The following is a 15,386-nucleotide window of genomic DNA, read 5'->3' as shown; positions in this document are numbered from 1 at the left end:
ATAAGACTTAAACTATTTATCTGCCAGTTGAATGTTGTAAACAATTGAAAATAGTTAATGAATAAAAAACACGACTGGCCAAAAAATGGCCTGTGCCACTCGAGACTATATAGGGTTACTTCACACATTCAAATATTTTTAGGCATTTAAAAGTTAAGATGGAATTAGGAAACTCACGAACCCTGAAAACGTTGCACTTTTTATAATATACTAAATCGTGTTAATTTTAGTGAAAGTAACAGATATCAGTACGAGTTTTATTATTTATGTGCTCGCTGGAGTGAGTTAACCAATGAATATTTCAAAATGCAAGTCTTCTGAAGCTCACCAGTGGGTATGGTTCCTCGCATGGTCTCTGTTCGAAGCCTCAGAAGTATTCTAGTCTGTTCCTGGCCAGCTATGTGTTCTTTCTTCAGAGACATGACCACAGGTCCCAGATTTTGATCGTTGCCTACCAAATTAATATGCTCCTGCGAAAAGACAAAAAAAAACAGCACTTATAAATTTATGTGAAATTAAAAAACATAAAACAAATTTATTATTATTATTTTTTTATTGCTTAGATGGCTGGACGAGCTCACAGCCCACCTGCTGTTAAGTGGTTACTGGAGCCCACAGACATCTACAATGTAAATGCGCCACCCACCTTGAGATATAAGTTCTAAGGTCTCAGTATAGTTACAACGGCTACCCCGCCCTTCAAACCGAAACGCATTACTGCTTCACGGCAGAAATAGGCGGGGTGGTGGTACCTACCCGTGCGGACTCACAATAGGTCCTGCCACCGGTATTTGTATCCCGAAAACCAGTTACGTTTAATATTTAATACAGAAAAGCTCAAAGCACTAATTAATAATTCATTTCAAAACAGATCAAGGAAAAAACGTTAATTAATTGTGCGTAATAGCTAATAATAACGACCAGAACAACGGTAAAATAGCTGTCAGCTACGCCCTGTACTAATAAACATCGAAATATGATGGAAGACATTTATGACAACAGCAAGGTTGGTACAAATGATAATGACTATTTCGTTAATGGAGTTTATCTAAGTTTTCCCTCGTAAATTGTGGTTTTTTTTTGTTGTAATAACATCATATTATGCAGTTTACTTTTTTGGATTTTGCGAGCCGTAGACATAATCAAAAGTACTTTCCCGGCTTAATCACGCTTTTTTCTTATTCCCCGTGTCCACAAAAACCTTAAAGTATTCGGAGCGACTGAAATAATATAACTATAGATTATATTATAATTGAGTTTTCTCTCGAGTTCTTGACTCGGTTTAGTTCCTAGCTCCCGCCCTGAAACCTTCGGGGAAGAGGAGGTTCGGACTCCCTTAAATTGATATAATATTATTATTATTATTGTTTTTATATATTATAGTATACTACTACTACTACTACTACTAATACTATTATATTATACTATATACTACAAAAGACACGAGCCCAAAACGTTAAAGAGGTCTTCATTTGTTTTATTTAAATTTTAATTATGATGCGCACATCGGGGCACTATAAACATAATATGTGAATTTACAAATAAATACTCGATTATCCTAATTTGTATATTTAAGTTTTCATAACTTGTAAGCGATACAATACCTAAAGGAGTTTGTGCAATGAAATTTGTATATATTTATTTAATACGATTCATAATTAATTATTATATCTACGAGTATAATCCTTTTGCAAAATGAAGCCAATAATTATACAGTGGCGTTGCTCTAGTGACATTTGACATGATTTAATATTCAGGACAACGCTGACTGAATCACAGAATTTAATCATGATCTCATTCAATTAATCGAAAATGAAGTTTTTTTTAAATGATAATTCATTGATAGTTTATAAGCGTTAATGATATAAATAGTTTTTGCAGAATAATCATTCATGAACTTGAGGTTACAACACCGCGTACTTGTTTTTGTTACAACAACCAGGGGGTCAAAATCATTGATTTTATTTACATGGGAAATGGTCATTAGATATATACATTGTTTCGTAAGCCTTGGCAGTTTGTATCTATTTTAATTCCCATCGTTAATAGACCTTGAGTGGGATATATCCCATTGTGAAAAAAAACAATGGCGATCTTAATGCAAACGGTGAAAAAGTGCTCGGAATACAATAGACAATCGGATATTAATTAAAACAAATCATTTAAAAATGTAATTAGGTGTTTCGTTTTAGAGTTTTGTAGTCGTCCTAATTATCATATCAATATGGAAATAACTAAAGCCTTCGTCAAACAGAACGCGTACTTAGCGCGCGTCAGTGCGCTAAACTAACGCCGCGCTATGACACGCGCTAATTACGCGTTCTGTTTGACGAAGCCTTAAAGCTACAAAATAAGGTAATACACGATGTTCACTAAAGCGTAATATTTGAGGTACTTTTTTTTCAATTCCTAAGCAGATCAGACGATTTTTAATTGTCAGAGTTTCTTGTCAGTACTTCTTCTGAGGAGAGCTTTTTTTAAAAACGAGCTTTAGAATTTACTTTGACAGTACAGTTTAAGTGTGTTTCAAAATACTGATTCTAATAATAAGTCATAAAATTATAGAAATCATATTTTGCCAATGCTCGAAGATTCGTATCTAATTTAAAATCTTAAATTTATTGCATGAGGATTGCCACAAAAGAGCAAATTGAAAGGCAAAGATGGTAATTGAAAGGGCGAGGGGTTAATGCCCCTTTTTCAGCGGACTGATAGATGGCGTCATTCAAGACGGAATCTGGTAATTTTTTTTTCACGGCTCGAACGAAAACACCCGATCCGTTGTACGTACACCGCAATGGTTTAGCGAACTTTAATTTTAAAGAACGGAAATTCTACGGCTTTTTTTTCTGTCGATATACGAAGATTGAAACTATTTAATTTTTTAATAATTTATAATAACATGAGCTTTGTCGTTTTGAAATTATATTGTATTACGTTAATCAAATTGAACAGGGTTCAAAGGCTTACGATATTGTTTTTATTTCCTCTATAGGGGACTTCATACCACAAAGTTCAAAGTAGGCAACGGCATTCACTTCATAGTGTCTATGGGTAACAACTTAACAACAGGCGAGCCATTAGCTCGATAGTTAATTTAATTGAATACAAGGAAGAAAAAACAGCAACTTTAACGACATTTCCCATAATTTAATTAAACAAGGACTTCATACCACAACGTTCAAGGTAGGTTCAAAGTAGGCATTCACTTTATAGTCTCTATGGGTAACAACTTAACAACAGGCGGGCCATAAGCTCGATAATTAATTTAATTCATTACAAAGAAACAATAACAGTAACTCTAATGACATTTAGGGTAGGCAGCGGCTTGGCTCTGCCGGTAGGCAGCGGCTTGGCTCTGCCCCTGGCATTGCTGAAGTCCATGGGCGACGGTAACCACTCACCATCAGGTGGGCCGTATGCTCGTCTGCCTACAAGGGCAAAAAAAAAAAAAAAGTGTGTGTGTCCGCTCCGACGCACGACTGGAGTTTACTGGATATAAAAAATTAAACGAAACAATACGAGAAATAGTTCTATATTACGACAACACGATACACTACAGATTATTAACAAATTAACGAGACACAAAACAAACGACTAACAAATATATGAAAATACAATAATGAGAGAAACGCGCGATCAGTACGAGGCTTTGTGGCGGACTGCCGGCGCATGTACTAGCATGTCACACGAAATGCGCATAACGCATTTCGTGTGACATGCTAGTACGATTTTGGTCCCCATAATTTTCATACCCCGGGCCTATATATGTAAATCGATTCTAAAGGAGTAAACTCCAAAAATCCCATAATTTCATTAAACAAAGTTTGAAGCATTTAACAACTAAATTAAAGGCTTGGCTATTTTCCGTTTACTAAATTTATGAATATAACCCTCCAATGAAAGCGACAATCGTTTCTTAGGCCCATCATTTTGCGTCAAAAACGAATTGTCCCAAAACCAATTTCGCTTTATGAAAAGCTCTTTACTTATTACATCCGTTCATCTTTTGTTATTACCATCTGTCAACGCAAGTAATGGATTGGAATTTGAATTAGCGTAACGTTTAAGTTAAACACGTAATGAATAACTGTCACATTATTCGATATAATGAATAGATTATACATATTGGATGTTATTTTCAATGAAATACCCTACTGTTTTTCAAAATTGACGGCTAAGCCCAAAGATACAAAGAAAAATATTGTCAACAAATAACGTCAATTATATTTTTACTGGTGGTAGGACCTCTTGTGAGTCCGCACGGGTAGGTACCACCCTGCCTATTTCTGCCGTGAAGCAGTAATGCGTTTCGGTTTGAAGGGTGGGGCAGCTGTTGTAACTATATTGAGACCTTAGAATTTATATCTCAAAGGTGGATGGCGCATTTACGTTGTAGATGTCTATGGGCTCCAGTAACCACTTAACACCAGGTGGACTGTAATGTCGTCCACCCATCTAGCCAATAAAAAAAAAAGTAAGCTAGATTTTTTAGGGAAACTCGTATATGTAAAGATGTGAAGCTTGCGTCAATTTTGATGCACGTAGGTAAATTGACATCGATTTCCCACAGCCTTCGTTCAACGATAGCGACTGCCAAAATGTATTTACGTGTCAGAGTAATGCAGGGTATTGGATTAGCGATGGGAGCGACGCATTCATCTGGCCTAACCCTTGTGGGGTCACAACGGCCCATTCAGCTTTTCAGGGCTGATAGCATCCGATTACTGTATTTATACGAAAGCGTGGGAATGAGCGTTGAATGGTATAATGTTTGATTCGTTTACATAATTATCTGTCGGTTAGCATCAGAATGAGATTAATCATCGCTATCAAACACCTTCGGGGAGAGAGTGAAAGAGAGAGAGAATACATTTTTAACGGTAGGCAGCGCGGCTTGGCTCTGCCCCTGGCATTGCTGAAGTCCATATGCGACGGTAACCACTCACCACCACCAGGTGGGCTGTATGCTCGTCTGCCTACAAGGGCAATAAAAAAAAAATATTGCACACCAAAACACAATTAGCATTCAAAAACAGTCAACAGATAGTAGAATTGTACAATAGGCTTTCTTATCGCTCAAACCGATCTCTTCCAGACAATCGTTTTATCTATAGAAATTCTGAACAAGATAGAGCAGGTATGTTGCGATATATGTACTATTATTAAAAAAAAATTATTGATGTTGTTGACATAGATAATACACATAAATTAGTTATAGATAAGCAACTCAAGCATTCAACAACAATGTTTACGGGCGTCGGCCACTAGATGGCTTCGCTTCGATTAGTTTCTCATTGCTCCTGTAGATGGCAGTACCATATTACCACCTATCCTATATTTTATTTATAATGAAAGGTTGGATTTAAATGAAGGATTTTGTATATTTTCAGAAATCACAAATTAATAAAATATAATCAATTTGTCTATAACAAATAAAGACTTCTATGATTTTTTATTTTCTGTGTTTAGTTATACGATAATTAAATGCCTTAAATTTAACAACATATAAGTTTAGGGGTATCCGCTACGAGATGTCGCTAGTTTCCATACAGAAAAAATATTTGACTTAAAGTATCACAGTTTCAGGGCCCTGGTTGTTGACACGACCATCCTGATGGACGTGAGCAATGCCAGGGGCAGAACCAAGCCTACCGTATATTTTAGAGAGATCTTTTTTTTTTCTATGTAATACTTAGCTACTACTGTACAATCGGTCACCCGTCGCTTGGGACGAAGGGCTCGACGAGTAAATTAACCCTCTGAGCCCACTGAGTTTCTCGCCGGATCTTCTCAGTGGGTCGCGTTTCCGATCCGGTGGTAGATTCTGCGAAGCACGGCTCTTGCTAGGGTTCGTGTTAGCAACGTCGTCAGATTTGAGCCCCGTGAGCTCACCTACTAGTTACGGTTGCGCTGGAATAGCCTCTCAAGGCTACCAGCAGAAGAAGGAAAAAAAAATGTACAATGAATCTCTGATTTCCCGTGTGAGAGTTGCGCTACCATGTCAGATATACAAATTTGATATACGAACAGATTAAAAATTACCTAACAGTCCCGAAGCTTCGCATAATGATATTTAAATCAGACATCGTTAATACGTGAATAAACTTGATTTTTTCTTGTAACGAGGCCCATGTTCCGATCTGTAGGAACGATAAGGTTTTGATACTTACTGACTGGGGACTCAAATTGCCCTATAATGTTGTAATCACCACAATCTACATGCCGAGAAGTCGGTGCATTGAGCGTGAAGTCAGACCGTTCCGCGTACGTGAACTCAGACGCTTTTTCCCACTGTGGTGTTCCGTCTGGGGTGTTTAGGTAATGATTGTAGGTAGACCCTTGATCACAGCTGCGATTTCAATTAATTATAAATGTCTTTGAAGTATTTTCGTTCGTTATAACGTGAAAGCATTATAAAACAGTGAGAAAATGTTACACACTAGCTTCTGCCCGCGACTTCGTCCGCGTGGAATAGTTCACAAGTAATGCTTTATTTTAGAACAAATTTGGGTTAGCATAAAAAACGGTACAGTGAGCCAACCTTAACACATAGACATATGCTGTCGTGGACTTATTTTTATTTTAGATCTTTTAAAGGGGAACAATTCTGTCATACATTATTTTAGCGAAACTTTAACGGTTTCTGCAGCGCACGCAGCGGAAGCTCTCAAAAGGGAAAAAAACCCTGATTTTGAAACATTATTTATTAGTGCTCTGCTTGTATTGGTCTTAGCGTGATATTATATAACCTATAGCCTTTCTCAATAAATGGAATTTCAAATCGGACCAGTAGTTCCTGAGATTAGCGCGTTCAAACAAACACACTCTTCAGCTTTATAATATTAGTATAGATAATAGAGTGTTAAAGAGGTTGCCTGAGCGAGGCATTATTCACCGAAAACTATATGTACCGATTGAAATGGTACGTCGGCCGGTAGCCGAGGAAGCCGGCCACCGTTGCTCATGGGCATCACCAATGCGTGAAGCACAGTCACATTACTTTCTCCGAGCAAACACTTTGGCTATGTCAGTCAACCCCGTTCTTTTACGAATTTTGGTATTACGCACCCTATCACGAGTGAATCAATAATTACTAGTGGTCCCCCGGTCGTCCCGGTAGTTATAAGTTTGGACATTATTATGGTTCTATTGTCAAATACTTATTATACATACTTCTATAATAACATATTTCACCAAGACTACACTACAGAAAAATAATATGAAAGATAAATATTTACCTATTCTAAATTTGACCACAGACTATAAGTAATAAAAAAAGTTTGACAATAAACAAATATTATACGTATGTGTGTCAAATACATGGTACTTAGTGTGTGTAATGTTTCGTTTAATGATTTAAAATATTAATAATGCATAATTAAATTGCATAAAAAAGTTCTTCTGCATTCCTTCTCTATATTCTCTATAAGTGTGAGAAATTTCATACTCCTCCGTCCGCGCAATTTTAGCAAAAAGGGGTACAAAGTTTCGGCTTTACCTATTAATATATAAATTATGAACTATTCTTTATTGAAAAAAACCAAAATTTATGAACTCCTTGAAAATATTTTATTATGTCATAAAATAATAGTCTTAATATAAAATAATAATATTATCGATGTGCCAATTACAAAAGTTATGTTGGTAGCGCATGTATTATCCGGGTACCAGCCATATTAGTTGCGGTGGCGAACTTCCGGTGCAGCATTATGCACTTACACGGCTTCTGAGTGATGGGCCGTGCGCGTCTCTGTATGCATAGCTAGCTTTATGTACATTCACTCGCAATAAACTGAGCGATAAAGCTTCGTAACTTTATCACAAATCTCCTTGAAAACGCAATGAATAAATTAACATTTTGGAACAATTCAAATGCAAATAGAGAATGGTTGGTTTTGGCTCCATGAATAAAACTAAAGCTATTAAATAATGACAGTTTAAAGATATTTTCCTTGATAGATTTATAAAGACTACCAAAATAAATTACACGAAAAATATTTGTATTAAATTTCCGTTTTTAGAAATACTACCATGATAATATTGATGTATCATTATTATTCGTACATTAACAAAAACACCATCGATACATAAATTGATGGAATAATAATTAATAAATCGTTAACTGACAACTATAATTCCGAAGAAACGGAAAATTGGAAGCTAGTGTCTGAATTCATTCAATTGATTTCCATGATCCATTCCCACAACTCTACCAATTGATTTAAAAAAAAAAAAAACGAGAAAACTCATCCCGTTTCTTAATTAAAGAAACAATGGTGCCATAAATATCAAAGCGTCACGTTTCAAACAATTACTGGTAAGTACGAAGATTCGAAACGAGACGAAAAGGTAGAAAAAGTATTTAGTAGGCGTAAGGCGTGGGTATGGGAAAGTTCACACGTGTTTATCTGTGCCGATCCTACGCGGTATAGTATCGAACCGTAGCGTAGTGGCGAGCGAAGCGGGTAAAATTTAAATTAAAGACTTATGGTTTCGCAACTAGTAAAGAATCTGGTAACCCATCGTGCTCATCGCTTTAAGAATACTATAAATATACTATATAAGATATAAAACTGTTTAATGCCTTAAAAAGGCAGAAAAGCTTGCACATCACTTTATGGAAGGCTATTGATGCCAATGAATAGAGCAGTCTCAGAGCACAACCGCTACCGTAAAATAGTCTCTTTAAGTTATTGAGGAATTCTTAAAGGTTATTTCTTAAAGTTACAATTCACGTAATAATTCTGCTGGAAACGTTTTGCAGCAAAGTGTTTGATGGTCAAACTGACAATTCTTAGTTCGCGAACGAGTGATACATAAGATGGTGGAAAGGAGAAGCGAGTAGCCCCTCCATTTGCTCCCCGGATCACTCCCGGTATAACAGTCGTCAGAATATTCTCAGAGTTAATTGGCTACTTTGGGTAATGGCATGCCGAACGCTTCCAAGCTGTCCGTGCGATGGGGATCATAGGGGATTCACACAGGTCGGACGGAGTTAAATGACAGCAGTTTGCCTCTGGGAACACTAATAGGACTATACACTGTACGTGAAACCAAAATGAGAATTACAGGGATTTATAAATCAGAGGTTTCTAGGGCAGTTGTTGGAGGCTAATTTAGCTTTTGCCTTCAAATAACGCTCACGTTGCGCCTTGAGAACATAATCACTTTACAATAAGTACCGTTAAAAGAAAAGTAAGATTATTAAAGTGTGAAAAAATTATAATCGCTACCGCTATTCCAATGAATTTTTACCTAATCTGACGCTATAGAGAATATAATATCACTTGCCGTAAAGCTGTACAACTGTACAGATTATCATATGTTAATAATATAAAAAAAAATAACTATGAGTAACTAACTATCCATTTATTTCAATACTGTAGGATGGAAGGTTTAAAATTATTTGTATATTTTTCATATATTTAGTCAATTAAGTATCAAGAAGCGATTATTTTACCAAAACAGCCACAAGTTCAAATGTGTATGGTGTATTTTTAAAAAAAGGTTTATATTTTGTGTAGCGTATTTGTCTCAACATTATTTTCTGTCTATTATTATTAATATATGTACCGTAAAGCCCTTTCATTAATAATATTTAAAGAGAAGACATTTAGAACAAACAAATTTCATGGAATATCAAAGTGGATCTAAATCCCCTCCACAGCTAAGCTTAAGGTACCCAACCACCTACCCGCCACCGTTTCAATCGGCCCACACACCGTCAATAGATAGGATTATATTAATACGGACAATGTAAACGCTTCGCCCATAAATTGTATGCCAAAAAATGATCATTTGAAATTAAACGAATCCTACCGAAAATATAGCGAATATTTTTACAAGCCTTTATTGGAGTCAAGTTCAAAGCAGAATTACAAATTCCACCACAGAACATGGAAATTAAGTACCTATATCAATCATGTTTGAGTCAATAAAACAAACTAAGATGAAAATTGATGTCTTCTGAAATGTAATTACTAAATAATTTGATTAGCACCATCATTGAGTTAAACTGAAAGAAGAATAATAAGAGAGTGAGTGTGAGAGGATGCAGGCAGCGCAGGACCGGTCTTTGTGGCGAGGCTTGGGGGAGGCTTATGTCCAGCAGTGGACGTCCATGGGCTGACAAGAAGAAGAGTGTGAGAGAGATTTTCTTACGTTTTTAATCGTAACGTTTATGTTTAGATGTACAAGAAACATTTAGGATTCAAAGTCGAATAAAGAAGGACTAAATCAAGGAGAGGGCATGCATTAATGCGAAGCGAAGCAGGTCTAAGGAAAGTCGAAAACACTTTAGTCTTTATTACAATATCTTGATAAATTCACAATTTAATAATTTCATGCTCATGAAGGTCAAGGCATAAGGACATCGACATGCAAGCGACTGATTAAGATACACGTTGAACATGCCAAGGGAAACGTGTTTAAGTGGATACGGAACGTTTTTAAAATGTTTTTTTTTTAATGCCGAGAGCACCCGAAACGTGTTGATGCATGTGCTTGTGTCTTTTTAAAGTCCGCATTTTGAATTCCACAAATTCGGTAATTATTTGAAAATGGCGATAAATCTACTGGTTCTACAGTGTAGTAGAAGCCGTTATTCTTCGGTAGATATTCGATTTAAGGTGTTACAAAAAATCCGGTCACCCAAAAGAATTTCAATGAAAAAAAAAACGGTACTTTCTTACGAATGCAAAAAGAACGCATAAAACATCCGCGCAATTGGCACCGGCGACGCGGCTTGCTATTTCCATTCGGCAGACAGCTTGGCGCGCAAATGTCAGATACTCAGCGGGTACAACCGGAATTCGTGTCAGGATGTTTACGGAGATTTAAGGGGAACGAAATTATTAAATCAAAATTACAAGGCCTTTACGCTTAGTTTCGGAACTATTTTATTTTCGACTGGGCCTCCGACGAATCCTTGGGTTTGACTTTATTTTATTATCTATTTTAATACCATTATATATCCCACCTCATCGGGATTTAGTTTTATTTACTAACTAGCTGTACCCGTCCGCTTCGCTGGGCATTTAAAATTAACATTATTATTTCTCACCCCCACAAAGATTTTCATCATTAACGCCCCCGCAACTGGTGTAGGAAGTCCAACACTCATATAAATATTAGCCTTAATATTATTATAATATATTATGTATTTTCTACATGAATACCAAGTTTCAAGTCAATCGGATGCACGGTTCAGTAATTATAACGGAACATCCGTAAAAACCACTGTAGATTTATATATAGGTATTAGTATAGAGTATAGATTATAATTATCTAGTAGGTTAATACAATTAGATAATTAAGAATTGATAATGTTCCCGATTTGCCTTACGAATAATAAGTCTTCAATCAACACAATCTTTATTCTTGAACTTTTGTGATTTAACAATATATTTAAATAGTAAACGTAAAGTCTTTGAAAAAAATTTTGATTGTCGTATCCTATTCGTTATACGATTTTGCACCGTAAAAGTATTTTTCGTTTTTCTAGAACAATTAAATTATTCGCATGATGTGTTTATATCACATGCAACTAAAATATTCCTAGTGATGTCGCACCAGTTAAAGAAAGTACAAAAGTCACGGAATCAATTAAGTAATCCGTGTTATGATTTGTGTATTTTTTCAGTTTATTTGTACACCTTTGTAGTGTCGTCGAACTCAAAACGTGACTTAGTACACGGAAATTCCTATAGTTTAACATTTACAAAAATTTATATTCCGCGATGACTCTTTGTGATTGGCAAGAATTTTTTACGTTTGGGAAATCTTTTCATATTTCTGTTATTCATTATCAAGATAGGTATTATGTTTCACAATGAAAACGGAATCAACACTGCTTAATAGTGTTGATTCTCTTTTTTCAACTATTTGGCATTTGGATAAAATACCTGGGCATTTTTATCTATTTTTTATTGCCCTTGTAGACAGACGAGTATACGGCCCACCTGATGGTGAGTGGTTACCGTCGCCCATGGACTTCAGCAATGCCTGGGGCAGAGCCAAGCCGCTGCCTACCGCTAAATATTTTAGAGGGCATTCTAGAGGCACAATCTTCATCAAATATGGAAAACTGGGTTATTCATACAAACATCTTACCTGGCCAAGGAAATATCTCCTGTAGTATGTGGCGGTTTCATCGGTGTCAATGTTGTGCCGTCTATTGGACTGCCGCGGGGTCCCAGGCTGCGGTCTTGGCGCGACTTCCTCGCCATCATGTGGACTATCGTCAACTCCGTCTACCCAGTAACCTCCACTTGGAGGTAGAACTATGGTCGGTGGGGTTCCTGAGAACAATATTTTTGACTTAAAAATATCTATAGTTAGACGATCGTGGCTTAAGAATATTTATTGATTAAGCGTATCTTTTTTTTTTCTAATGGCAATTTAGAATCAAATTTATTGTTTTTAATGCAATAATTAGCTGCATTTTTTTCCAAAAATCTTCGGAGTAAGGAAGTCACGAAAAGACAGTATTCATTCTTTCAAAGCCTTAAATATCTGGTCGTCACTGCCAAGGTCGAATGATCAGTTAAGCTTTTGTGAAAAAATTGACAATAAAGTTAAAGCCCCCTTTAAAGCTTTTCCATCACTTTTTAATAAGTTTTAAAACAGAAAACCATTGATGACGAAACTTAAGTTTTCGACTTTGCCAAATCAGTGCCAAAGTCAAAAAAATACAACCAATGTACATTAGACGAAAAATGAACTCTTAGGTGCAATTAAAAAAATATTTTTTTCTAAAACCTTTACTTATTTTGTCGTAACAACAATAAATGTAAAGTTCGCCTTTGAATATATTTTTTTAGTAAAATAAATCTAGCCGTCGTATAGTTAGTTGATCACGGTTTAATAATATTTTCTTCATAACGTATTACGCTACAAAGCAGCGTAGAGCTGTCCTTTTGAGCATACCGCTAATTCCGAAACTCCAGACAGCTTTGTGCGGGAGAAATTTTTACATTGCCTTCAATACGTCCAAGCTTCATTGTTCTCGGGCTTTCGTCGTCTCTATTAAAGGCGAGTAATGCGGAAAAACCGTTCTGTTCATACAACGGACATTGTTTTTATGCGAAACACATATAAGTAGAATTTGTCATTTCTAACTTCAAAGTGAAATTCTTTGTAATGTATTACAGATACCTATCAAGCCTTTTTTATGATAAGACTAGCTGACTCGGCAGGCTTCGTAGTGCCTCAATCGATAAATAAAATACCTAATCTTTTGTATAAAATAAACTTAAAACAAACAAAAGGAATCCGTCCGACGGGGGATACATCAAAGGAAAAACAAAATTGTTATTTTTATTTAAATCCGAGCATATTCATATTTATCTAAATCCTTTTAAACCTTCTCTGGACTTCCACAAGTCGTCGTGGCCTAAAGGATAAGACGTCCGGTGCATTCGTGTTGAAGCGATGCACCGGTGTTCGAATCCCGCAGGCGGGTACCAATTTTTCTAATAAAATACGTACTCAAGAAATGTTCACGATTGACTTCCACGGTGAAGGAATAACATCGTGTAATAAAAACCAAACCCGCAAAATTATAATTTGCGTAATCACTGGTGGTAAGACCTCTTGTGAGTCCGCACGGGTAGGTACCACCACCCCGCCTATTTCCGCCGTGAAGCAGTAATGCGTTTCGGTTCGAAGGGTGGGGTAGCCGTTGTAACTATACTGAGACCTTAGAACTTATATCTCGAGGTGGGTGGCGCATTTACGTTGTAGATGTCTATGGGCTCCAGTAACCACTTAACACCAGGTGGGCTGTGAGCTCGTCCATTCATCTAAGCAATAAAAAAAAAATAAAAAAACAAAAAATTCAAGACCAAATCGGTCCAGCCGTTCTCGAGTTTTAGCGAGACTAACGAACAGCAATTCATTTTTATATTTATTTTAAATAACGTCTCTAAACATTACAGTATTGGCCACTGAAGTAGTCGTACAAAAAGTAGATTGAAATCTCCGATGTGAAGGTATTATTATAAAACTGTAACGGCTATTATTTGTGCTTTAGACATATTTCAATGATTTATCAAATTAAGTGAGGTAACAAGATGATCTAGCTATATCTTATTAATTTATATTTCGGCTTTGTAATTATAACATTAAACTAAATGTGATGAATTCATTGGTACATTGCATATTTATAGCTGCTTAGCAAATGTAACACTTTGCAGTAATACTTAGCAACCATTTATCACATTGCAAAGTTTGAAACGTGAGCCACGTTCTAGAAGTCTATTCAACATTCTGCAATACCTTGATTTCCCAAGATGGTGTCGCGCCTGGTTGACATTCATTTAATTAATGTTTTAATCAGCTAACTAAAGCTAGGTAGTATGTACTTTAAAGATCGCTTTCTCAATCATCCGACAAAAGTTTATCACAAAATAAAAAAATTAAATAAATTACATAATTTCACTTTTACGCAATATTTAATTTAGCTGATAGGTAAAAAAACAGTTTGAGTTTTTTTAACTCAAAAAGGAATTTTTGAAAGTTTAAGTAAGTCATTTATAGTTAAGCTTAACAAAGCTTTTTTTCGATCTTTAAGATTTCTTGAATATTTTTAAACGTAAAGACACTCGTTGATAATTTCAAAGAGCACTTTCACACCTTCATTCTCAACATTTTCTATACTTTCACTGAGAATAAGCAATGCCGAAAGTTATCAAATAAAGGTTTTCTTTGTTACTCACAATTCAATTGCGTAGTATTTTTTTTTTATGCGCAGTATTTTTTTTTTATTTTTTTTATTGCCCTTGTAGGCAGACGAGCATACGGCCACCTGATGGTGAGTGGTTACCGTCGCCCATGGACTTCAGCAATGCCAGGGGCAGAGCCAAGCCGCTGCCTACCGCTTAATACTCTCCACAAGCCTCGTTTGAAGAAGGGCATGTCATAGCGCTCGGGAAACACCGTGGAGGGGAGCTCATTCCATAGCCGGATGGTACGTGGCAAAAAAGACCTCTGGAAACGCACTGTGGATGACCGCAGTGGCTCCAGGTAGTATGGATGAACTCTACTCCGGTGGCGGGCGGTGCGATGGTAAAAACGAGACGCCGGTATCATCTCGAACAATTCCTCAGAGCACTCCCCATGGAACATACGGTACAAAACACAGAGGGAACCGAACCCAGAGGTTCCAAACGATCCGTTCCGAACGATTTTTTAAACTTGTACTGTATAAAATTGTTGATGTATTATTGGTCTCAAAGTCTCAATCGTTATGTTTATCGTGTCGTACAATGACTGTCTTGCAGGCTAATTTGAACTTAACGCGTTATATGTATGTTGCGTCATAATAATATGCATAATGAAGACCAGTATGTAAGTAAATTTGCGCAATTCTCGTCATTACAACC

General features: G+C 36.3%; 1 protein-coding gene across 17 annotated transcripts in view; it reads right to left on the bottom strand.

The window, feature by feature from the left end:
• Window positions 1-15,386, bottom strand: part of RapGAP1 (Rap GTPase activating protein 1) — a 349,454-nt gene that overhangs the window by 13,702 nt on the left and 320,366 nt on the right. For all 17 annotated transcript variants that reach the window (XM_089739716.1, XM_089739722.1, XM_089739733.1 and 14 more), the window contains 2 exons: window positions 12,115-12,302; window positions 329-470 (listed from right to left, as the gene is read on the bottom strand). In XM_089739716.1, coding sequence (XP_089595842.1) covers window positions 329-470; window positions 12,115-12,302 — 330 coding nt within the window. The remainder of the gene's footprint in view (window positions 1-328; window positions 471-12,114; window positions 12,303-15,386) is intronic.

Source organism: Bombyx mandarina, chromosome 03, assembly GCF_030267445.1.
Source record: "Bombyx mandarina strain Sakado chromosome 03, ASM3026744v2".
Classification (NCBI taxonomy): domain Eukaryota; kingdom Metazoa; phylum Arthropoda; class Insecta; order Lepidoptera; family Bombycidae; genus Bombyx; species Bombyx mandarina.
The sequence above is the reverse complement of the archived record's forward strand: the minus strand, read 5'-3'. Positions and strand labels throughout refer to the sequence as shown.